The 24686-nt window shown below is 43.7% G+C and overlaps 1 protein-coding gene across 1 annotated transcript; it reads left to right on the forward strand.

The window, feature by feature from the left end:
- Nucleotides 1-20619: 20619 nt before the first annotated feature.
- LOC135887086 (olfactory receptor 14A16-like) lies at nucleotides 20620-21555 on the forward strand. Its single transcript, XM_065414868.1, has one exon. The coding sequence runs from the start codon at nucleotides 20620-20622 to the stop codon at nucleotides 21553-21555; it is 936 nt and encodes a 311-aa protein (XP_065270940.1).
- The last annotated feature ends 3131 nt before the right edge of the window (nucleotides 21556-24686 follow it).

Genomic DNA, 24686 nt, shown 5'->3' on the forward strand with positions numbered 1-24686 from the left:
CTCCAGCCACACAGAATTATGGGACTTCCCCCTTGCACATTCAGCGTCACAATACATCCTGGAACAAGATAAATAAATTGGGCATGTGGAAATGTAAAGTTACATGAACATTAGGGGCTGAACTAAGAATAATGCCTGTAGGCCAAGGTCCAGGGACCCGGGTCCAGGAGTCATGGCATTACAGCAGAATCTCAGCTTTTATTTTTAAACAAAAGTAAGTTTCTAGTCTTCATGGGCTGGAAAACCTCAAAACATAACCCACAACTAAGACAATAGCCAAGTGTAACCAATGGAGCAACATCTGTCTGAGTCTGCAGAGAGCCTGAGCCACGCGCTCTGAGGGGACTAGACTGCTTTGAGTGAAACTGACACGATGACACCTGCCTAAGTCTTCAGAAAGTCTGATCCACTCGCAAAGTTAACTCCCTAAGAATGAGGTGCAGACTTCTGTTCCAGGACCACACTCATCTTCAGTTGATGATGTAGCCCAAAGAGCTAGTTTAGTATTGTATTCAGCAGGAACAAAAGGAACCTACAGGCCTATATCCTGTGAAGCTGTTAGCAGAAGTCTTTGAGATCTTTGAGCCTTAGCGTAAGTAAGTGGCCCAACAGTGGCTCTGAGATTTGGAGAACTGGAAGCATTGTTCTTATGGGGGGGTGTTTGTATAAAATGACACCAGGTAACTGCAGGAATATTGAACTGATACTGGGCTTGGATGTTTTAGGATAGAATCTTTGGTAGATGATTAGCAATGAACTTACCTTCGCAACAACTTGATCAATATGATAAGTGAAAAGAATTAAAATATTAACTGAAAAGATAAGGACAATATTATTAGGGTGAGGAACTTATATATGGGCAAAGGAGTTGGGCATATCTATGAATGTATATGGTAACTATCAGACCCTCTACTTGGCCAGGCCCCAGTGTAAGGGGGATATCTGAACCATTGGACTCATTTGGCAGGCCAGGGACTGGAGAGATAACTGCTTGTCTCTTACCACCAAATCCCTCCACCCCCCAAACGGTGTGATTCTGTGTAAGGGATGATACAAAATATCAGCTTAATGTATATTCCTGCTGTCTTTTTATGTGACCTGAAGCATTTGTATCTTCACTAATTGTACTAATAAAATTGCTTAAAGTTTTATTTTACCCTGGTATGAAAAGTCACTCTAAAAATCACAGCTCCAAACCAACACTGACCTGGTTTCTGCATTCATTTTTAAAATTACATTCTAAGTGCAATTCAGAGTCTACACACTCAAAGAAACAGTGTTGTGTGAATGGGTGTTCTTTTGTCAGTGTACATTATATCCTATGATGTGCATGATATCGAGTGTGCTCCTGAGGAAATCAATATGCAATAGAGTTTTTACATTGCTGTGGGTGTCTTTGAGAACTGACATGATGTGAATGTGTGTTTCTGACTGTGAATCATTGTGTGAATTTATGAATGTATAACATCATGTGTGAAACATACTTGTGCATGTGTGCATTATCAGCGCTCGTTAGGGTATGTGAGTGGATTTATGAGTATTTATTGGGCCTGGTCTACACTGGGGAAGGGGAGGGGAGCTCGATCTAAGATATGCAACTCCAGCTACGAGAATAGTGTAGCTGAAGTCAATGTATCTTAGATAGACTTTGATTGACTTATTTTGTGTCCTCCCAGCGCGGGATCGATGGCTGCCGCTCCCCTGTCGACTCTGCTTCCACCTCTCACCCTGGTGGAGTTCCGGAGACGCCAGCGAGCACGTTTGGGGATTGATTTATCGCGTCTAGATGAGACGCGATGCATCGATCCCCGATAGATCGATCACTACCCGCCAATCGGGCGGGTAGTGTAAGCATACCGTTGGTGTGTGTTTACTTCTGAATGAGAATACTGTGTGTTTATCAGTGCAAAATGTTGTGTGAGTGTGTGTGTTTCGAAGTGCACATAACTGGGTATTTATGAGTATATATTATTTTCTTCATGTGTTTGTGACTGTACATCGACTTAGCAGAGTCCCTTTATTAAAGCCAAAAGCTGCTATCTACCTGCAGCTCCTAGCCTCTAAGATCATAACATTTTAGTGAGTTATTGAAAGGAGACAAGTTGAAGAGTAGAACTAGTTGGGAAAGGGGGTTCTCATCTTCAAGATTTTGAAATATGTTCCCATCCCATGTCAGGACAAAAAGTCAAAATAGCATTATTTTTCAAACAGATTATATATATGGATATATTTTAGGCCAGAAGGGACGATGCAAGTGTAACCCATGTGCCTAATAGGGAGATATCTCTTTAAGAGACCCGTTGTGGGGAGGTAGGAGTGAGTTGTATCTGGGTCATTGTTGCTAGGCAGATTAAGCACTCCATATCCAGAAGCTTCTGGAATTGGGTGTGGTAGTTTTCGGTATGCTCCCATAGGTTTCCTGTTGCTGGGGTCAGACTCCATGAGGGCAAGGAGTCAGGGGAGCAGTCAGGGGAGCTGCTTTAGAGAAGGCCATGTGCCCTGTGTGAGTTGGGAGAAGCTGAGCCCAGGAGCAGAAAGCAGGCTGTTGTCCCTAACTCTGAAGCATTTTGCAGCAGGTTAGTGATATTGTTAATCCTCTAACAGGGAAGCCTGGGCAATGCTAATTATAGCAAGGGGAAATTGGGAGGGGAAATAACTTCTATTTTAATTGTATGCTTTGAATGTTGTTTTGATTTTAGCCAAACTGTTCTAGTTAAATAGTCTCAACTAGTCTGATTCACCAACTTTTCTTTAAATGTAGTAATGGGGAACGAGTTATTTCTATTTTGCTATTCTCAGTTTTCTATTTTCTTGTAACAGAATTTTCTTCAAATCTATACAGGTGAACAAAATCTAAACTTTGGGGAACTTTCATTTTCTTCTCACTGTATTTCTGTGGGGAATGAACTGTTCAGATTTTAATTGGTTTTCTTTATTTATGTTTATGTATAACTGTGAAGGTAATGTCTGGGGATTATAACATAGCCATGTCATGCTGTAAAAAATAGTTTATTATTTGTTTCTTTATCATAAGATTTTATAAAGTTCTTTAATTAAATTCATTTCTTTAGTTCCTTTTGGGAGTCAAATGTGGGGAGGTTGACCCTGTGCAATCCTTGCTGAAAACCCTTAGAGACTGAACTCTGGGTATCCAGCTATTTTCTGTGGGAGCTGGTTTTTTTGTTTGTTTGTTTGTTTGTTTTGTTTGTTTTTTAAGGCACTAGAGACGGGAAAGGAAGTGAACTCTAGCCCACCCAAAGGTTACAAATTGGCACCCAAACAGGGACTTGAGGATTGCTCAGAGCTCACCTCTGAATTCTTTTGAGGACTATTGCAGTTAGTTATAAAATAATTTGGTGTTACAGAATATTATTGAATTTGTGCACTGTATTAATATTATTAAGATAATGGAAGCTTGTACACAGTTAGAGTTAGAACCCTATAGGACTATTTTGGTCACTGATTTATCCTCTGTTGATAGTACAGCAGAAATTAAGAGGGCTATTAGAATCTTTGTTCAGGTGCCTAATATGAGGTGGGTGAAGGGAGAACAAAAATATATATTCCTCTTTAAATCATAGAATATCAGGGATGGAAGGGACCTCATGAGGTCCCCTAGTCCAACCCCCTGCTGAAAGCAGGACCAATCCCCAACTAAATCATCCCAACCAGGACTTTGTCAAGCATGACCTTACAAATCTCTAAAGAAGGAGATTCCACCACAACCCTAGGTAACCCATTCCAGTGTTTCACCACCCTCCAAGTGAAAACGTTTTTCCTAATATCCAACTTAAACCTCTCCCACTGCAACTTGAGACCATTACTTCTTGTTCTGTCATCCAGTACCACTGAGAACAGCCTAAATCCATCCTCTTTGGACCCCCCTTTCAGGTAGTTGAAAGCAGCTAACAAATCCCCCTCATTCTTCTCTTCTACAGACTAAATAATCCCAGTTCCCTCAGCCTCTCCTCATAAGTCATGTCCTTCAGCCCCCTAATCATTTTTGTTGGCCTCCGCTAGACTCTTTCCAATTTTTCCACATCCTTCTTGTAGTGTGGGGCCCAAAACTGGACACAGTACTCCAGATGAGGCCTCACCAATGTCGAATAGAGGGGAATAATCACTTCCCTCAATCTGCTGGCATGCTCCAACTTATACAGCCCAAAATGCCATTAGCCTTCTTTGTAACAAGGGCACACTGTTGACTCATATCCAGCTTCTCGTCCACTGTCACCCTTGGGTCCTTTTCTGCAGAACTGCTGCCTAGCCATTCGGTCCCTAGTCTATAGCAGGGCATGGGATTCTTCCGTCCTAAATGCAGGACTCTGCACTTGTCCTTGTTGAACCACATCAGGTTTATTTTGGCCCAATTCTCTAATTTGTCTCGGTCCCTCTGTATCCTATCCCTACCCTCCAGTGTATCTACCACTCCTCCCAGTTTACTGTCATCTGCAAACTTTCTGAGAGTGCATTCCACGCCATCCTCCAGATCATTAATGAAGATATTGAACAAAACCGGTCCTAGGACCAACCCTTGGGGCACTCCGCTTGATACCGGCTGCCAACTAGACATGGTGCCATTGATCACTACCTGTTGAAAGTGGAAAGTGTAGGGGACTATTTCCTGGTGCAAGTGCTGGAGGAACCAACTAGGGGCAGAGCTCTTCTAGACCTGCTGCTCACAAACCAGGAAGAATTAGTAGGGGAAGCAAAAGTGGATGGGAACCTGGGAGGCACTGACCATGAGATGGTTGAGTTCAAGAAGGCATAGAAGGCAATTAGGTTAGTTAGGCATGACTTGCCCTCAGTGAATCCATGCTGACTGTTCCTGATCACTTTCCTCTCGTTTAAGTGCTTCAGAATTGATTCCTTGAGGACCTGCTCCATGATTTTTCCAAGGACTGAGGTGAGGCTGACTGGCCTGTAGTTCCCCGGATCCTCCTTCTTCTCTTTTTTAAAGATGGGCAATACATTAGCCTTTTTCCAGTCATTCAGGACCTCCCCTGATCACCATGAGTTTTCAAAGATAATGGCCAATGGCTCTGCAATCTCATCCGCCAACTCCTTTAGCACACTCGGATGCAGCACATCCGGCCCCATGTACTTGTGCTCATCCACCTTTTCTAAATAGTCCTGAACCACTTCTTTCTCCACAGAGGGCTGGTCACCTCCTTTCCATGCTGTGCTGCCCAGTGCAGGCATCTGGGACCTGACCTTGTTTGTGAAGACAGAGGCAAAAAAAGCATTGAGTACATTAGCTTTTTCTACATCCTCTGTCACTAGGTTGCCTCCCTCATTCAGTAAGGGGCCCACACTTTCCTTGACTTTCTTCTTGTTGCTAACACACCTGAAGAAACCCTTCTTGTTACTCTTAACATCTCTTGCTAGCTGCAACTCCAAGTGTTATTTGGCCTTCCTGATTTCACTCCTGAATGCCTGAGCAATATTTTTATACTCTGTTTCTGTGATACACATAGGAAGGAAAAGTGTGTTGCAGAAGCTAGGGCAGAAATGGGATGTTACTCCTATTCATTTTGAGATTTTGCCATTTATATTCACTGTTTCTGTGCCCAGAGTACCTCAGGGCAGGAATCAGGGATATTCTGTGTATTCTGACAGAGGCTTCAAGACTGAGACACAGCCTGTGGTTACACCTGTGGGTGATAGACAGACTAGGTGATTAACAGATGCTACACCAGTTATAGACTGAGGTCCAGTAGAAGCCTCTAGTCCCTCGTGACATGTAACATCTTTTGTTGGAGAGAGTGCTGAAAACTGCCAATGAAACTGTGACTGAGGTGAAATTTAAACTGAAATGATTTTTGGGTAATTCATCCAGACCCAATGGAGAAGTAGATTATCCTACTTGGCAAGCAAAAGTCAAAGAGACGATGGAAGACAGTGAGATTTCTGACAAAGGGAAAAGAAGGAAGATTATTGAAAGTTTATTACCCCCAGCATTGAAGGTGGTCTTAGGAGCTGGTAGCAAGGCATCCACAGTAGAATGCTTTGATATTTTAGAGAAGGCATATGGAAGTGTCATAAACGCATCTGAGCTTAAGGCTCAATTTCCTGAAACTCACCAACACATTAGAAAACCACCTTCTGCGTACTTAACTAGACTATACACATTAGCCCAAGACATTTTGGAGGCTGGTGTGGTAAAAGATACTGAATTGGACTCTTATATACAAGATCAATTTTTCATGGTTGTTGTCATGAATCCTTATTAAAACATCCATTTCAGATACACAAATTACACCTCAAAGACCCAAAGAATTAAATAAACAAGCAATACCAAGATTTAACTGAAGAAATCCGTTATGTTTTAACTGTGGGAAAATAGGACATTTTCAAAATGAATGTCAGAATTCTCCTAACCCCAGTTTAATACATCAGCAGCTGACTGGTAGACATTCAAATTAGAGTAAGTTTGGGCCAGGAAGACTTAATACTCTAGACTCAGTTCCTATTGACTGGAAAGTTTTACAACGACGTGACAAATATATGGCCCTTGTGATTCACTTCCTGGAGGCAGGTTATAGACCAAAGCCAGAGGAGGAAAAGAAGGAGGAATATGAGACTCATTTATATTTATGGGAGTGGTCGAAACTTTTCCTTTCAAATGGGGTCTTGTACTGGAAAGTACAAACGAGAGGAGAGGATATAGACCAGCTGGTAATCCCCTATACACATTGGGTTAGAGCACTAGAAGGCATCCATGATGAAATGGGTCATCTTGGGACTGAGAGAACTTTGGAATTAGCTAGAGACTGATTTTATTGGCTGAGGATGACCATAGCAGTAGAAAGAAAATGCCAAGACTGTGAGCTCTGTATTCGAAGAAAAGCTCGAGTGGAAAAAGCTGCCAAGCTTGTGAACATTAAAGTATATGCTCCTATGGAACTGGTTTGCATATACTTTTTAACCTTAGAGCAAGATGCTTCTGGCACTAAGAATATTCTTGTGGTGACTGTTCATTTCAATAAGTATGCTCAGTTTTATCCAACTAAGGATCAGACAGCCAGAACTGTAGCAAGTGTGCTCTGGGAGAATTTTATCCTTCAATATGGTTTTCCCCGATGGACCCAAAGTGATCAGGGTGCCAACTTTGAATCTGAATTGATTATTGAGTTAAGTAAGATCACTGGAGTAAAATCACGCACAACTCCTTATCACCCCAGAGAGAATCCAGTGGAGAGGTTTAATCATACTCTACTAAATATGTAAGGCACTCTTGAAGAGCATAAGAAAACCAACTGAAGGAAGTATTTTAAGCCACTAGTTCATGCATATAACTGTACCAGAAATGATACTACAGGACACTCCCCATATTTTTTGATGTTTGGGAGGCAACCTATATTGATTTGTGTTTTGGGATTAAAGCCAGAGGGAAACAAGAAACTCATCAGGAATATTTAAGAGATTTACGACACAGGCTTCGTTATGCATACGACCTAGCTGCTAAAGAAAGTGAAAGGAGCTAATTAACCAACAAATTAAGATGGGGTGCCAAAATAATTATGTCAACAATAGGACATAATAGAATAGAACCAGGGGATCATAGAATCATAGAATATCAGGGTTGGAAGGGATCTCAGGAGGACATCTAGTCCAACCCCCTGCTCAAAGCAGGACCAATCCCCAACTAAATCATCCCAGCCAGGGCTTTGTCAAGCCTGACCTTAAAAACCTCTAAGGAAGGAGATTCCACCACCTCCCTAGGTAACCCATTCCAGTGCTTCACCACCCTCCCAGTGAAAAAGTTTTTCCTAATATCCAACCTAAACCTCCCCCACTGCAACTTGAGACCATTACTAGAGATAGGGTTCTAGTACGAAGCCTGAGTCTTAGAGGAAAGCCGAAGCTTGCAGCTAGATGGGAGCCAGTAGTACATGTGGTTACTGGAGCAACTAAAAGAAGATATCCCTGTCTATAAGGTACAGTCAGAATCAGGAGATGGCCCTCTCCGAATTCTTCACAGGGACATGCTAAGACTGTGTGGATATATTTCTGCTCATAAATCAATGGAGGATAATCAGTTAAAGACACCTGTAAGTGATAGAACTAGACAGAAAACCACTCAAGTGGTAATTCACATGGAGGATGAAGATGAATCTGTACTTCATTCAACTCTGGAGTCTGATCTTAACCCACTGGTAAGAGAGTTTGATCCAAGCCAAAGTGTTCACTTTGAGGAAACTGAATTGGAAGAGAGATGTGATGGGGAAAATTCACAAAATGGGCTCCCTACAACAGATGGTGTGAATTCTTCTGTTTCTCCGACCACTCCAGAAGTGCCAATGGAACCTCGCAGGACTGGTAGAATTAGAACTCGTCCAGTTAAATATAAGGATTATGTTCTTGACTTACCCACTATTCTAAAAACTACAGATTCACAGTCGATATGGGCCTATTGTACATACCTCTCCCTGTTCATAGATTAGATTATTAGGGGTGGAAGGGATCTCAGGAGATCATCTAGTCCAACCCCCTGCTCAAAGCAGGATCAATCCCCAACTAAATCCCCAAATGGACCCCTCAAGGATTGAACTCACAACCCTGGGTTTAGCAAGCCAACACTCAAACCGCTGAGCTATCTGTCCCCCCCCCCCCCCCCGGACTCCACTCCCTGTTACCTGAGTGTGCAGAACAACAAAGCCAAGATATTATGGATTGTGTCTCAGGTGCACTGTGGCAGTGATTTAAGCAGGGGAGAAGGTAACCCATGAGCCTAATAGGGAGATATCTCTTTAAGAGACCCATTGGTGGGAGGTAGGAGTGAGTTGTGTCTGGGTCATTGCTGCTAGGCAGATTAAACACTCCATATACAGACGCTTCTGGAATTCGGTGTGGTAGTTTTGGGTATGTGCCTATAAGTTCACTGTTGCTGGAGTCAGACTCCATGAGGGCAAGCAGTCAGGGAAGCTGCTTAGCAGAAGGCCACATGCCCTGTGTGAGTTGGGAGAAGCTGAGCCCAGGAGCAGAAAGCAGGCTGTTGTCCCTAACTCTGAAGCATTTTGCAGCAGGTTAGTGATATTGTTAATCCTCTAACAGGGAAGCCTGGGCAATGCTAATTATAGCAAGGGGAAATTGGGAGGGGAAATAACTTCTATTTTAATTGTATGCTTTGAATCTTGTTTTGATTTTAGCCAAACTCTTCTAGTTAAATTGTCTCAACTAGTCTGATTCACCAACTTTTCTTTAAATGTAATAATGTGGAAAGAGTTATTTCTATTTTGCTATTCTCAGTTTTCTATTTTCTTGTAACAGAGGTTTTTTTAAAATCTAGATTGGAAACAGAGTGGTTGGTTAATCAGTCAGCTGACTGCCTAGCAGTGCTTTCAGCAGAGGAAGAGTCTGCATGGATTCCAACTGAGGATTCCTACAAGCAAGTGGAGGGAAGATGTTGTTTTAGACTCAGCAGACTGTATAGATTTGGCAGGGCCACCCAGAGGGGGGGGCAAGTGGGGCAATTTGCCCCAGACCCCGGGCCTTGCAGGGGCCCCCATGAGAATGTTGGAGGCTCCCCCACGCCTCCACCTTCGCCTTCCCCCATCCCCTGGCACCTCAGCACGCTGTGTCCAGGATCGGCCCTGGACAGCGCTACAGCTGCGTGGCTTGGGCGGGGCCTGAGGTCCTCCCGCTTGGAGACACGTGGTAAGGGGGCGGGACTGTGAACTCTGGCGGGCCGAGCAGCAGGAGCTCCTGGACGCGACTCACTGAGGCTCCGGGAGAGGGGGGAGGTGTGGGTAAGCAGCATGGTAAGCCCCTCTGAGCCGGGCACCACCCGACCCCCAGCTCTGAGCCCAGCCCCTCCAAACTGGACACCCCCCTGACCCCATCCTCCCACAGCCCTGACCCCCAGCTCCAAGTCCAGCCCCTCTGAGCCGGGCACCCCCCGACCCCATCCCCCCCCAGCCCTCACCCCCATCTGTGGAGTGGGTCCCTGCCTGCTAGGAACTGCACAAGACCCAGCAACTTTGGAAACATGGTGAAGCGAGAGGGAAACAGCTGCTGGATAACACAGCAATTGGTGCATTATATATACACACAGGCAATGACTGAAGGATCCTTGCTGTGAAGTGTCCCATGCATCATGGGCCGGGAAACATTCCACAAAGATTGGCGCAGTAAGTTTGCTATTTCAATCACACATGTTTAGGTATTTATATGCAGGGCACATTTCATAACACAACTAGGAGTTACAATTGGAACTCTTCAAGGCTTTTTATATAATGTAATCAAACATTTGGAGCTGCTCAGGGTTTTTTTTATTTATTTTTCCCCAGCAGCAAACTGTTGACTTTTCATAGATATTGTAAAAACCAATTGTTTGTTCTTTTGTTTTTGTTCATTGAGAACCAGACAATTTTAGGTAAACTGTTGGAAACTGAAACATTTTCACCTAAATAAAGAACAAAATATTTTGAGTTTTCTCATACATGAGTTTTCCTTTGAAATAATCTAAACAGAAAATGTCTGAATACCCCAGATTTAGATGTAAACCAGGGTGGGAACATTGATACTGTCCAATAATAGTAAAATTTGAACCTAGTCACTGTGCTGCAGTGGTGTTTATTTCTGTTTCAAACGGATATTTGGTGACTCATAAAACTGAGTAATCAGCAAAGTTGGCAGCCAACAGCATAGGAATTAAACATACTAGCGCCTTAGATGGAGAACAGAGAATTGATGCCCCCAGCCAAAGCCTGTCTCTCTTATCCCTTCCCAAGAACATAGAGGAGGTGAATGGGATTAGAACCTAGATCTCCTCATCATCATGATTGTGGCCCTCAACCACCATCTTTATACCCCCATGTACTTCTTCCAGGTGAATCTAGCCATCCTTGACCTTAGCTCCATCTTGGTCACTATAACCAAATCAATCGTTAATTCCTTCATAAACATCAAGTCGATTTCGTATCCTGGATGTGTCACCAAGGTCTTTCTCTATTTAGTTTTTTTCTGTGACTGATCTTGCCTTACTCACCGTCATGGCATATGACCGATATGTTGCTATCTGCCAACCATTGTACTAGGAAAGAGTGATGAACAGCAGAGCTTGTGTCCAAATGGCAGCCAGTGCCTGGATTACTGGTATTGTCTTCTCTGCACTGCACACTGGGAGCATCTTCAGGTTACCCTTCTGCCACTCCAATGTCATCAACCAGTTCTTCTGTGAAATCCCCCAGCTACTCAAACTTGCCTGCTCTGACTCATACCTCAGTGAAATTGGGGCTATTGCCTTAGGTGCGTTTTTAGGATTAAACTGCTTTGTTTTTATAATTGTGTCTTATGTTCAGATCTTCAAAACAGTGCTTAGAATTGCCTCTGAGCTGGGCCGGAATAAAACCTTCTCCCCCTCCTTCCTCACCTCACTGTGGTCTCTTTGTTAGGTGGACTGCATCTTTTGCCTACCTGAAACCCACCTCCAGCTCAGCATCAGGTCTGGATCTCATGGTGAGTGTTCTCTATTCCGTGGTGTCTCCAGTGATGAATCTGATCTTCTACAGCATGAGGAACAAGGAGATCAAAGCTGCATTGAAGAAACTGATTGTGTGGAGGTTATTTCCCAAGAATTAAAATGTCTGTCCTTGCACCTGCTTTGGCGGGGGGGGGGGGGGGGGGGGGGGAATCACACTACTGTCTCCTAGCAAAATAGTGTGCCTTACACTGCAGGAAATCCCAATCTCCTGGTCTCCGCGGCCACTTGCCTTCCGATCTGGTAAGATCCTGAGTAGCCAGTTTAGCTGAAGTCTCTGAATCTGCTGTTCTATTGCTGTCTGCTCATCCCTGACTACCCCCTCCCCGAAACCACAGCCCCTTCCCATAGGCCCTTCCCTCTGAGCCAACCCACTACTTTCCACCCAGTATTAACCCCCCTCCCCCCCCGGGTGATAACATGGATTGGCTCTCCTCCCTGATGAATTTGTCTTCACACATCCACCTGCTTCAAAAACTGAGGCAGCTGGTTGGGAACCAGCTCAGGGTGCTCCAGTCATAAGTGTCCCACAAACTGCAGATCACTCAGCTCCAAGCATTTCTCCAGCAACACCAGGTCCCAGCACTCCCGCCTTGGGTATTGCCCATGGTCATCCAGGGGATCCACCCAGCACCGTGCCCATGCCTGTCTGTGATTAAGTATATCCCACCTTTATTTCCCCAGGGATTCTCCTCATCTTATCTTATTCATCCCTGCAGTACAAGAGTACACCCTGAACAACTGTTTCATCACCTGCCCCAGAATCAGGAACATATTCCCCAACCCTGCCACATCAATGCCCAGTGTGCCCCGTTCCAACAGACTGTGCCATATGGCCACCTGGTCCTCACGAGTTAAACCCTCCATCTCTCTAACAATATCCACAAGCTGCAGCACAAACTGATCCCAATCATCCCGGGGCACCTTCCCCCGCCGACTCAGCAATGCATCCTGGTCCTTTTGGGACAAGGGATGAATCTCTGCCTGGACTACTATTTGAGGAGCCTGGTTCTGTCCCCAACTCCCATCGGGGACTACTATTCCCACCTCCTGGAGCTCCTATGGAGTAGAGGATTCTGACTGTGGATTACCGACTTATAACATCCACTGGCAGTCTTGGGTACAATATATGCAGGGGGAAGTGTGCTTCCTTTTCTGCCATCGGTGGTGGAGATGGTTCAGTTATTTCCATGCTTACACCAATACGGCTCATCTTGTAAATCTGCCACCGTCCCCACCCATTCATCCCTCTCCTGCTGAATTGCCTCACAGGACTCCTCTGCCCTTGCAGCGTCCCATGTCTTTAAATCCGCTACCTCCACTGCTAGTATGGATTTTTCCATTAAAATCCATTGTTGGTCCACTATCCCCTACAAAGCTTTCATATGTTGGAGGAGATCAGGTTACCGTTTACCAAGTACGCCACCCCAGCACACAGACCATGTAACACCATTCTTTTTTTCCAGGATTCCTTTCCCTTGGGGTCCCCCAAAATCTACCACATCTCCTTTTCAATCTCATCCCAGTTTGACCCCCATATCTGGTATGGGCCCTGATTCTTCCGTATCCATTTATTTAAAAAGTCCATTACCCTGGCTTGCAAGAACCTACAAGTACCATCACGAGAGCCCTCCATACCCCTGCCATGCAGCTGCACTGATAATTGGTGAGAGGGACTTACTTTGCTGCTACTCACTTGTCCAGCATGATGCATCCAAATCACGGCACCAAGATGTTAGGGAGTTTTCCCTTCACCCTGACCTAGTTCTTTCATGCAGACAGAAAGCAGAAGATGGGAAGTCTGAAGTGCAGGCAATGTGATGTTTATTGGGGTTAATCAAGCAAACATATCCATAGCTATACATGCCACAGAGACTTCCCAGTGTCCCCCTCAACTTACTTAGCAGGCATAATTACACCTGCAGTGCACACCCCTGGTCATACCCCTTACAATTTATGGTCATGTTCCGTTTTGGAGGGTTTTGAGTCTGGGGGCTTCATTACCACCTCTTTTGTATCCCATGGGAGGGGTAAGGAGTGAGGTTGTGCTTCGGTCAGGGACAGGCATTTCTTTGGTTTTAGTGTTTCTTTTACATTCCGCCCAATCCCCCTGACCACTCCCAACTGGTTGCTTGACCTTATCTCGGGAGAAGAGTTGAGGAAGGACTGTGCTTCAAGTGTACACTTGTATATTAAACTCCTACTCTTCCCAGGAACACATTAGCTGTATCTCTTATCTCTTTTCACCCCATCTGCTTGTGGGCAGATGTAACACACAGTGTCTTTGTTCTTTGTTCGCACATGTTAGTAAGGATATAAAATTATCAAATGGGCAAACAAGACCCAAACTTTTATCTCAGTCAAATATACAGGCCTGAATACTACATTATCATCACTGACGCTCCTAACAATCTACTAACCTGTATGATGAAAATACCCCAATACTATGAGGGAGAGGCGGTTAAGATATGGTAAAAGAGGAAGAAGTTATTCATGCATATGCATGATGAACAGCAAGGCCTATAAATTCTTGACATGGGTAGGCTCATTGGAATTCTCAATCGGTATTCTAGAGTCAAACTAGGATCTGTCTCAACCCTTCCAGAGCTCTCAAAGTTTACAGTGAATATACCCTAGATAATGGCGCTGGACATTATTACAGAGTTGTATTATTTCTCCTTACATGTGTGGATTGTTTTACTTTCAAGACAAATCATAGTGATAATAAAAATTTTGCAATCCCAAAATGTCTTCCCAGCATGTCGGTGTTATTGTCACTGACGTGCACAATGGGGCTCCCAACTGAACAGTAATACTGATAATACTCGACCTCATCTTGGACAAGAATATACCATATTTTGGAGTGTTAATTGGGAACCTAAATAATTAGGGTGATCAGTACCTAATAAATAGATCAGGCAACAGAAGATAAGGCTACGTAGGTGTAGGGCTCCCAACTAAACAGTAAGTCTGATAATACTGGACCTGATCTTGGGACAAGAAGCTAACTAATTCAAGTTTTAAATGGGAACACTAAATAATTTGGCTGATCAATACCTAATCAGTAGATCAGACAACACAAGATGTTGTACAGAGGCCTACACTTTGGAGTATGTGCTTTCTTATCCGTCTCTATAAATAAATAATGCAGATAGTGCTGTCCCTGGATTCTATGGCATTCCACCACCTGTGTGTTTTAGAGGTGACTCCAGACTTGCAGTTGTTGGTCTTGTGCAGAGCAGTGCAAATTCATATCTCAGGTAAACTGGCCTGGCAACATTAACTCCAGGTGGTGATGAGCCCTTTTATACCAGGACTGGATTTGGCTCCCTGGGTGCTACTGCATCACTACATTTTGGTAGTTGGGACAGTTGCTCAGATGTTCTCTCTGGCCTTTGTGAACAATTAGGTTTCTGGGACCTTCGTGTGTCCATGGCTTTAGACACCACCCTGCTGAGTAAAAATGTTACTTATTACTCTAAATTTCAAATGCTTTAAGGAGCTGAACTCCCATTTTCAAAAGTGCCCCAATAATTTCCTAGAAGCACCTAAATATCTTTAAAACTTGGCCTTAGTAACTTGGGAGTCTAAGGACTTCTTTACGCTTTTAACACTACAGCGATATAGCTGCAGCCTATTCCATGTCTTTTTAGAGAACCTTCAGCGTTAGCATTTGCCCTCTTGTTAATAGTAAGACAATATTTGTAATAATTATTTTGAGCCCTATTTTCAAATGTTGCTTTTCTTTGGTCCCAATCCTGAAAAGTGACCCACCTCGGCAGACTTCTCTGTCTTGAAGTTCTCAGATTATTTTTTAGAGCACATGGACTACACAGTAAAGAGATTTTGTTGTGGAAGGTTCCTCTCTCATTTGTGATCCACTGCCTCTCCATCCAGATGAAATTATGGGGACTACCCACGTTGCCCATTCAACATCACATAACATCCCAGCACAAGCTACAGAAATAGTTCATATGGAAATGTGACATTAGGATAGCATTAGTAACTGGATTAAGGGTTAAGCACTGTAGACCTAGTGCAGGGACCCAGCTCCAGAAGTCTTGGAATTACAGCAGAATCTCAGTTTTTTCTTTTTTTAAACAAACGTAATTTTCTATTCTTTATGGGCTAGAAAGCTTGAAAACAACCCATAACTAAGATGATAGCAAATGTAACTAATACAACGTCTGCCTGAGTCTGCAGAGAGCCTGATACTGTGAAAATGTTAACTCCAGATGGGGAGTTAACACTACCACATGGATCAATTCTGGGAGATACAACGCAGTTTTTTACAGATGTGCCACCACTTCTCCCCACTCTTTCTGGGAGTACCTCTGAAGTTGCCTGTCTCATGTTGAAGTAGGTGTTTTCTCTGGGTGGATGTCTGTGTCTGGGCCTTTCCGCACTCTCTTATCCCTCAACATCCCTGTTATGTTATCTATCCACTGCAGACCTAATGTGTATATATTCATCAGCCAATTTCCCAGCTGGGTGCCCACCTCACACATTTCTGTCTATGAACCATGATCTCAAGATCTTAGACTATTTCATGGCTATTAAAATGGGATGGAGGTTCTAAGCAATAAGAATCTCAAATACAGAAACAAACATAAAACTAGGCATCATGGTACAGATACTCAGGTCACGTCAACTGGAATAGCTCCATAGCACCAGGCAAATTTACACCATCTGGGCATCTGGCCTCATTGACTCCAATGGTACTGTGACAGATTTACACAAAGTGTGTGTGTGGGCAGGATTGATGTACAACAGATATGGATCTGGCCCCTTTGACTCCACTGGAACTACAACTGATTTACACCACATGGGGATCTGACCCTACTTATTTGTTCAGTCTCTCTGACATACCTACAATCAGTGTGAAATGAACAGTTTTAAGGTGGCATACAGCATTTCACCTGCAGTCTAATGTGCCTTTTATTTTTGTGTTCGCATTCATAGAATTGCTGAAAGAAAGAAAGAAAGAAAGAAAGAAAGAAAGAAAGAAAGAAAGAAAGAAAGAAAGAAAGAAAGAAAGGTCGGGCCACCCATCCCTATAAAAGTTGAAATTTTTAAAATCTCTGCAACACTGAATTCCTCCAAAGTTCTGTCCCCAGTGGAAATGAATCGCTCCTTAGCCATTAAAAGTTACACTCTGGCAATTAATCCCATGGCGCAAAGAGCTGAGAATATGTTGACTGGATAGAAACTTTTGTCCTTCATTCAGTTCAGATTCACAGGCAAATAAAATTGATTTGAAATTGTTTAAGGGGACATATCCCCAGCTGGTGTAAATCAGCAGTAGCTCCAGTGGAGTAATGAGGCCTGATTCCCAAATGATGAAAACTGACATAGCTTCATCGCTGTTTTAGGGCCAGATCCCCAGCTAATGTAAAACTAAATAGCTCCATTGAAATCGAAGGGCCACATCTCCACTTGGTGTAAAGAGCCCTAACTCCTCGGAACTCAATGGAACTGTGTCAATTTACACCAATTTAGGACATTGCACTGAGCTTTTAGTGTTTGCCTCCGGCTACCTCCTAGTGACCAACATCAAACAGCCAGAGCAGCCTGAGCTGTGGGTTCCTCTGGTGGCTGCATCCCAAGAGCTGCAGACAAAATGCAGGAGAAAAAAAAAACTCTCCTCCCCCAGAGCTGTTTATGTGGCATTAATGAAGGAACAGGCTAGTCCAGGCCGGTTGGGGCTCTAGTACCACTGGGCTCTGAGCTGTTGTAGGTCTCATGTCTGTACTGCCAATTTATATTCTATTCTGCAATCCCCTTGGGATGCCACATGGGACTCAGCCCTGCCTTGTTTTTAACCAAGGGTCCTTGCAGGGATGCTGCCATTGTGTGAGATCCAGGCTGGGTGCTCTTCCCCCTCTGTGGGGTTAGGGTCAGCTAGGGCAGCTTGTCAGGGTGGTTTGTTCCTGAAGTGAGACCAGATTCAGCTATTTAGCTCCAGGCCAGGTATATCCTGGGCTATGACTGTGTCTGAATTCTGCACAGGCGAGGATCAATTTCCAATCCCCATTCCATTTAGTCCTTCAACTTTCAGCCAAGCCTGCAAAAGAGGGGCACCCATCTGTGCAGTGGGTCCCTGTCTGCTAGGAACTGCAGAGAGACCCAGCAACTCAGTGAATATCGCAAAGAGACTGGGAGACAGCAGCTGGATAACACAGCGATGAGGCATTATTGACAGGTGCAAAGACAGACAGTGACTGAAGAATCCTGGCAGTGGACTGCCCAATGCTTCAGAGCCTGGGAAACATTCCACAAAGACCAATACTGTAAGTCTGCTGTTTCAGTTAAATATGTTTGGGTGCTAAGATACTGGAGCAATGTAATACTAGAACTATGAGTTACAATAGGAACTCTTTGAAACTTTTACTATCATTTAATCAAATATCTAGAGCTGCTCATTTTTTTCCAGCATAAAAATTTCTATTGTCATTGAAATTGTAGAAACCAAACCATTTTTTGGTTTTGTGTATCGAGAACCAAACAATTGCTGGTAAAAAATGCTGAAAACTGAACATTTTTCACTGAATGTTTTGAAAAAAGAAAAAGATTTTTCCAATACATACATTGATTTTAAGGATAGCACAGACCTATCATATTTTTTTTCAATTTAAAGCCCACTTTTCCTTTGAAATAATTTAAACAGAAAATATCTGAATTCCCCATATTGAAAACTAATATTTAAGCCAGTGGGCCAGCATTGATATTGTCCAATAACACCCTCTATTCCAATCACATATATTGCTCTTTCAAAAAGATTCTTGCAGAATGGTAAAACTGAGTAAGTGGCAATGTTAGTATCCTCAGACTATGTTTTATACATAGAGGCATCTTTAAACTGAGGCATTGAGAGTTGAAGCCCCCAGCCAAAGCCTGTCTCTGCTCAACTACATAGAAGAGGGCAATGTGGCTAGCCCCCAGATCTCCTGTTCTAGCACTGTATCCTCTGTTTCACACTGATGCCTGCTAACCGGAAATATTCTTAACAGGTGGACAGCACACAAACATAGTAAGACACAGCCTGTGTCCCAGAGAGCTTACAACTGAAGTAGACAGAAAAAGATAGGGAGAAGAAATAGAGGTACAGGAAAGCCCAAGGTTACAGAGCAAGTCCATGGCAGAATCAAGAATAGCAACCAAGTCTCCTGATGGCCACTGAAAGGCAAAGGCCAGATATACAGTCACAGAGGGAAATGACAAAACATAGAAGTAACTGAGTGATGCTATTAGTCTCTCATCACACAACGATGGAAATGCAGCTGGGATTTGGTGCCACAGATCAGTTTTGGAAACAGGCAGCAGGCTGTCTCTGTGGTGTTGCAGTGGAATACTTACAAACTGAGCTGTCATTGGGGATGCTTTCTGAGTCCATGTCATATTTCTTCAAAAACTGGAAATCAGGCAGCATTTGCTTTTTAATACATTACCTTCACATCCAAGTTTGCATATTTCCCCAATAGGGGAAATAGCTTGGCTAGATCATTGGGGTTGGATGTGCTTTGTTCCATCCATCACACAGCATTTTATCAAGCCACATCCTGAGCCAGATCTTCAAATGGTGTAAACTGATGCAACTCCATTGACATTAAGGGACCTATGCCAATTTACACTCGTGTGTTAATTCACCTCTCCGAGTCAATGGCAGTGATGAATGCTGTGCACCTTTCACACTCCTACAGTGAGATATTACTGAGGGAAATCAGGGCCATATCCTCTGTCACTGTAACCCCGACCATTGTCTTTGTTCTTCCCTCCACATTCATCACACAATGAACTGAGGAAGAAAATGTCCAACCAAACCACCGTGACCGAGTTCCTTCTCCTGGGATGCTCTGATGTTCGGGAGCTGCAGATTTTACACTTCTTGGTGTTTCTAGTGATTTACCTGGCAGCCCTGATGGGCAATCTTCTGATCATCACAGCCATAGCCCTCGACCACCAGCTTCACACCCCCAGTTTTCCTTTGAAATAATTTAATTGGAAAATATCTGAATATTCCAGATTGAAAACTTTGATTTCAATCAGGTTAGGAATATTAACATTATCCGGTAATAGTAAAATTTGAACCCAGACACTCTATTGCAACTGTGTATATTTCTGTTTCAAAGGTACACTTATTGAATGGCAATACTGAGTAAGCAGCAAAGTTGGTATCCCACAGCATATTTATTAAGCATACTAATGCCTTAGATGGGGAACAGTGAATTGAAGTCCACGCCAAAGCCTGTCTCTCTTAACCCTGCCCCAGGACATAGAGGAGGTGAATGTGATTAGAACCTAGATCTCCTGTTCTACAGCCATATCCTCTGTCCCACACTGCTGCCGGCTAAACACGTATGCTGTAAATGGGGGCATCAAACATACACATAACAAGACACAGCCCGTCCCCCACAGAGCTCACAGTCCAAGCAGACCAGGCAGAGAAAGGGTGGGACGGGAAACAGAGGCACAGGGGGGGAAGTGACTGGCCCAAGGTCACAGAGCAGGTCAGTGGCCGAGCAAAGAATAGACCCCAAGTCTCCTGATGGCCAGTGACCCACACAAACGTCGCAGCAAAGAGGTAGCTGAGCGATGTTACTAGCCCATTGTTACACATAGATTGAAGTGGGATCTTGTGTCACAAATCAATACGTACGCAGGCAGCAAGTCATCTATGTGGTGCTGCAGTGGAATCACTAAAGACAAGCTCTCATACACGATGCTGAGCAAGTCTATGTCATATTTCCCCGGAGAGGGATATCAGGCTGTGTTGGCATTTTAACAGAGCCTGCTGTTTGTAGCAAGAGAGGATCCAGCTTGCCTAGAATATTGCACTGCGATAGTACTTTGCTCCATCCTCCACACGGCATTTTATCAAGCCACATCCTGGGGCAGATCTTTATATGGTGCAAACTGATGCAGCTCCATTGACTTTAAGGAAGCCATGTCAATTTGCACGTGTGTGATAACTCACAACTCCTAGTTAATAGCAGTGACGAGTGCTGTGCATCGTTGACACTCACATCATGAGATATTGCTGCAGGGAATCAGGGCCACTCCCTCTCTCACTCTAATCCCCACCACTGTCTATGTCCTTCCCTCCACAGACATCACACAATGAACTGAGAAAGACAATGTCCAACCAAACCTCTTTGACCACGTTCCTTCTCCTGGGATTCTCTGATGTTCGGGAGCTGCAGATTTTGCACTTTGTGATGTTTCTAGTGATTTACCTGGCAGGCCTGATGGGGAATCTTCTCATTATCTCGGCCATAGCTGTCAACAACCATCTTCACACCCCCATGTACTTCTTCCTGGTGAATCTGTCCATTATAGACCTCGGCTGCATCTCTGTCACCATCCCCAAATCCATGGCCAACTCCCTCATGAGCACCAGGTCGATTTCTTATCCTGGATGTGTCGCCCAAGTCTTTCTCTTATTAGTCTTCATTGCAGCTGATCTTGCCTTACTCACCATCATGGCATATGACCGATATGTCGCCATCTGCCAACCACTGCACTATGAGACAGTGATGAACAGGACAGCTTGTGTCCAAATGGCAGCCAGTGCCTGGATTACTGGTATTGTCTACTCTGCACTGCACACTGGGAACACTTTCAGGTTGCCCTTCTGCCAGTCCAATGTCATCAACCAGTTCTTCTGTGAAATCCCCCAGATACTCAAGCTCGTCTGCTCTGACTCCTATGTCAGTGAAGTTTGGGCTATTGCCTTTAGTGTGTTTTTAGGTTTAAGCTGCTTTGTTTTTATAATTGTGTCTTATGTTCAGATCTTCAAAGCAGTGCTGAGAATCCCCTCTGAGCAGGGCCGGGGTAAAGCTTTCTCCACCTGCCTCCCTCACGTCACTGTGGTCTCTTTGTTACTTTGCACTGGCTTCTTTGAGTACATGAAACCCACCTCCAGCTCAGCATCAAATATGGATCTCACGATGGGTGTTCTCTATTCCCTGGTGCCTCCAGTGATGAATCCAATCATCTACAGCATGAGGAACAAGGAGATCAAAGCTGCATTAAAGAAACTGATTGTGTGGAGGTTATTCACCAAGAATTAAAATGTCCATCATTAGTACTTGATTGAGATTTCATTCTGAGCTTCTTTATGAATATAATCAACTGATGACAAAATTGTCTCCTTGAGAACATAGGGTGCAATCTGTTTATGAAATCATAGAATCCGGACTAACTACACTGAAGTAAAATGAGTTAATTTAGAATTACACCAGTGTAAAAAAGATCAGAATCTAAATATCTATCCATAAATGTACATACACACCTATCTATCTGTCTTATACTGCTAACATCACCTTGCTATCTGAGCATGGTGCACAGAATATCAATAGCCATAGCTAAGTCACTAGTGGACTTCATTAATTTTCTGGTGCTTCTTCTTTTTGAGGGGGATAAAATTTGTGATCGGGGTATGAGAGGTTTGGCTTGTTTGTTTGCTTGATTGTTTCTTTTTCATGTTGTTTCATTTTATTTATTCATTGGTTGACTTGCTTCTTTCTTCCAAGTGACTTTTGGGGGGTAGGAATTTGCAGGGAGGAATATGTTTGATTAAATGTGGATATCCATTTATTTTGTCATCTATTCAAGGTGTCAATGTCATAATGTCTTTGAAAGGGTTTTCTGGGTGACTTGGAATTTTTCTTTCCCCAATGATGAAGAATTAAAAAAAGTTTCTGTAGGTGTGTGGATAGCTGTGTTCCTTTTTAAATGATTGTTTTAATGCTGATGGGATTGTATTGTCTTATTTATGATGTGATAGGGCACCTACTCCTTATAAAATGATGTATATTATCTTTTTATTTAAATAAATACTGTATTCTTCTTGTTATGGTAAAAAGGCATTTTGGAAGAGAAAGCTATTGCAATATTTCCTAAAGACAAACTGAGTCTGGGTAATAAACATAAATGTTTATCCTACCAAACAACTGCAGTGATCGATCTGGAATCGCTCATATTTTTTCTTATGTTATGCTTTGTTCCTACAGTGGTAAATAACTTGTACTTTTTATGGTGAAGGCCGGGCTAGTCACTCAACTTACTACTGGTCATAGCTCCTGTGGGAAGAACTGCAGGTACCAAGCACAGTGGGAGAAATAACGGTGGGTGCACAAATTGCTATAGCCTGGGACCCAATTTGAGAGGGAAAATCATGTGATTCAACTCTAAGAGAGGGACAGGCGCAAGACGGAGACATGGGGTGTGCACTCAAAGACCAGAGCAGAAAATAGAGGTTATTCTAACCTCAAAACCATAACAAATGGGATTTAGCTATTTGCTTCAAAGGATAGATTGGGATCTGGCCAATGGTCTCTCATCCACACGAGGATCCAATTGTGTCTAGATCACAGAAGTTTGCTGCATTATTATTGTTATTATTATTTATTGTTTATTAAACCATGTTTGTGCACGGTTGTGTATACTACATATGAATTTAAAACTCAGCTCCTTTCAATATTCTGAACTAAGGTACTAATCTCTCAAAACTCATAAACCAGTGCTTAACTTTAAATATGAATCATAGCATCATAGAATATTAGGGTTGGAAGAGACCGCAGGAGTCCAATCCCCTGCTCAAAGCAGGACCAACACCAACTAAATCATCCCAGCAAGGGTTTTGTCAAGCTGGGCTTTAAAAACCTCTAAGGAAGGAGATTCCACCACCTCCCTAGGTAACCCATTCCAGTGCTTCACCACCCTCTTAGTGAAAAAGTTTTTCCTAATATCCAACATAGACCTCCCCTACTGCAACTTGAGACCATTGCTCCTTGTTCTGTCATCTGCCACCACTGAGAACAGGCTAGCTCCATTCTCTTTGAAACCCCCCTTCAGGTAGTTGAAGGCAGCTATCAAATCCCCCTCACTCTTCTCTTCTCCAGACTAAATAACCCCAGTTCCCTCAGCCTCTCCTCATAAGTCATGTGCCCTGCCCCCTGATCATTTTTGTTGCCCTCCGCTGGACTCTCTCCAATTTGTCCACATCCCTTCTGTAGTGGGGGGACCAAAACTGGACACAATACTCCAGGTGTGGCCTCACCAGTGCCAAATACAGAGGGAAAATCACTTCCCTCAATCTGCTGGCAATGTTCCTACTGATACAGCCCAATATGCCATTGGCCTTCTTGGCAACAAGGGCACACTGCTGACTCATATCCAGCTTCTTGTCCACTGTAATCCCGAGGTCTTTTTCTGCAGAACTGCTGTTTAGCCAATTGGTCCCCAGCCTGCAGCAGTGCATGGGATTCTTTGGTCCTAAGTGCATAACTCTGCACTTGTCCTTGTTGAACCTCATCAGATTTCTTTTGGCACAATCCTCCAATTTTTCTATGTCACTCTGGACCCTATCCCTACCCTCCAGTGTATCTACCTCTCTCCCCAGCTTAGTGTCATCTGTGAACTTGCTGAGGGTGCAATTCATCCCATCTTCCAGATCATTAATAAAGATGTTGAACAAAACCGGCCCCAGAACCGACCCCTGGGGCACTCCGCTTGATAACGGCTGCCAACTAGACATCAAGCCATTGATGACTACACCTTGAGCCCAACAATCTAGCCAGCTTTCTATCCACCTTATAGACCATGCATCCAATCCATACTTTTTTAACTTGCTGACAAGAATACTGTGGAAGACCGTATCAAAAGCTTTCTTAAAGTCAAGATATATCACATCCACCACTTTCTCCATATCCAAAGAGCCAGTTATGGCATCGAGAAGTCAATCAGGTTGGTCAGGCATGACTTGCCTTTGGGGAATCCATGTTGACTGTTCCTGATCACCTTCCTCTCCTCCAAGTGCTTCAAAATGGATTCCTTGAAGACCTGCTCCATGATTTTCCCGGGGACTTAAGTGAGTCTGTAGATCCCCAGGTTCTCTTTCTTCCCTTTTTTAAAGATGGGCACTATATTTGCCTTTATCCTGTCATCCAGGACCTCCTCCAATCACCATGAATTTTCAAAGTCAATGGCCAATGGTTCTGCAATCACATCAGCCAACTCCCTCAGCTCCCTTGGATGCATTAGATCTGGACCCATGGACTTGTGAATGTCCAGCTTTTTAAAATAGTCCTTAATATGTTCTTTCACCACTGAGGGCTGTTCACCTCCTCCCCATTCTGTGTTGCCCAGTGCAGCAGTCAGGGAGCTGACCTGGTCTGTGAAGACCGAGGCAAAAAAAGCA

Source organism: Emys orbicularis, chromosome 12 (genome assembly GCF_028017835.1).
Source record: "Emys orbicularis isolate rEmyOrb1 chromosome 12, rEmyOrb1.hap1, whole genome shotgun sequence".
Lineage (NCBI taxonomy): Eukaryota > Metazoa > Chordata > Testudines > Emydidae > Emys > Emys orbicularis.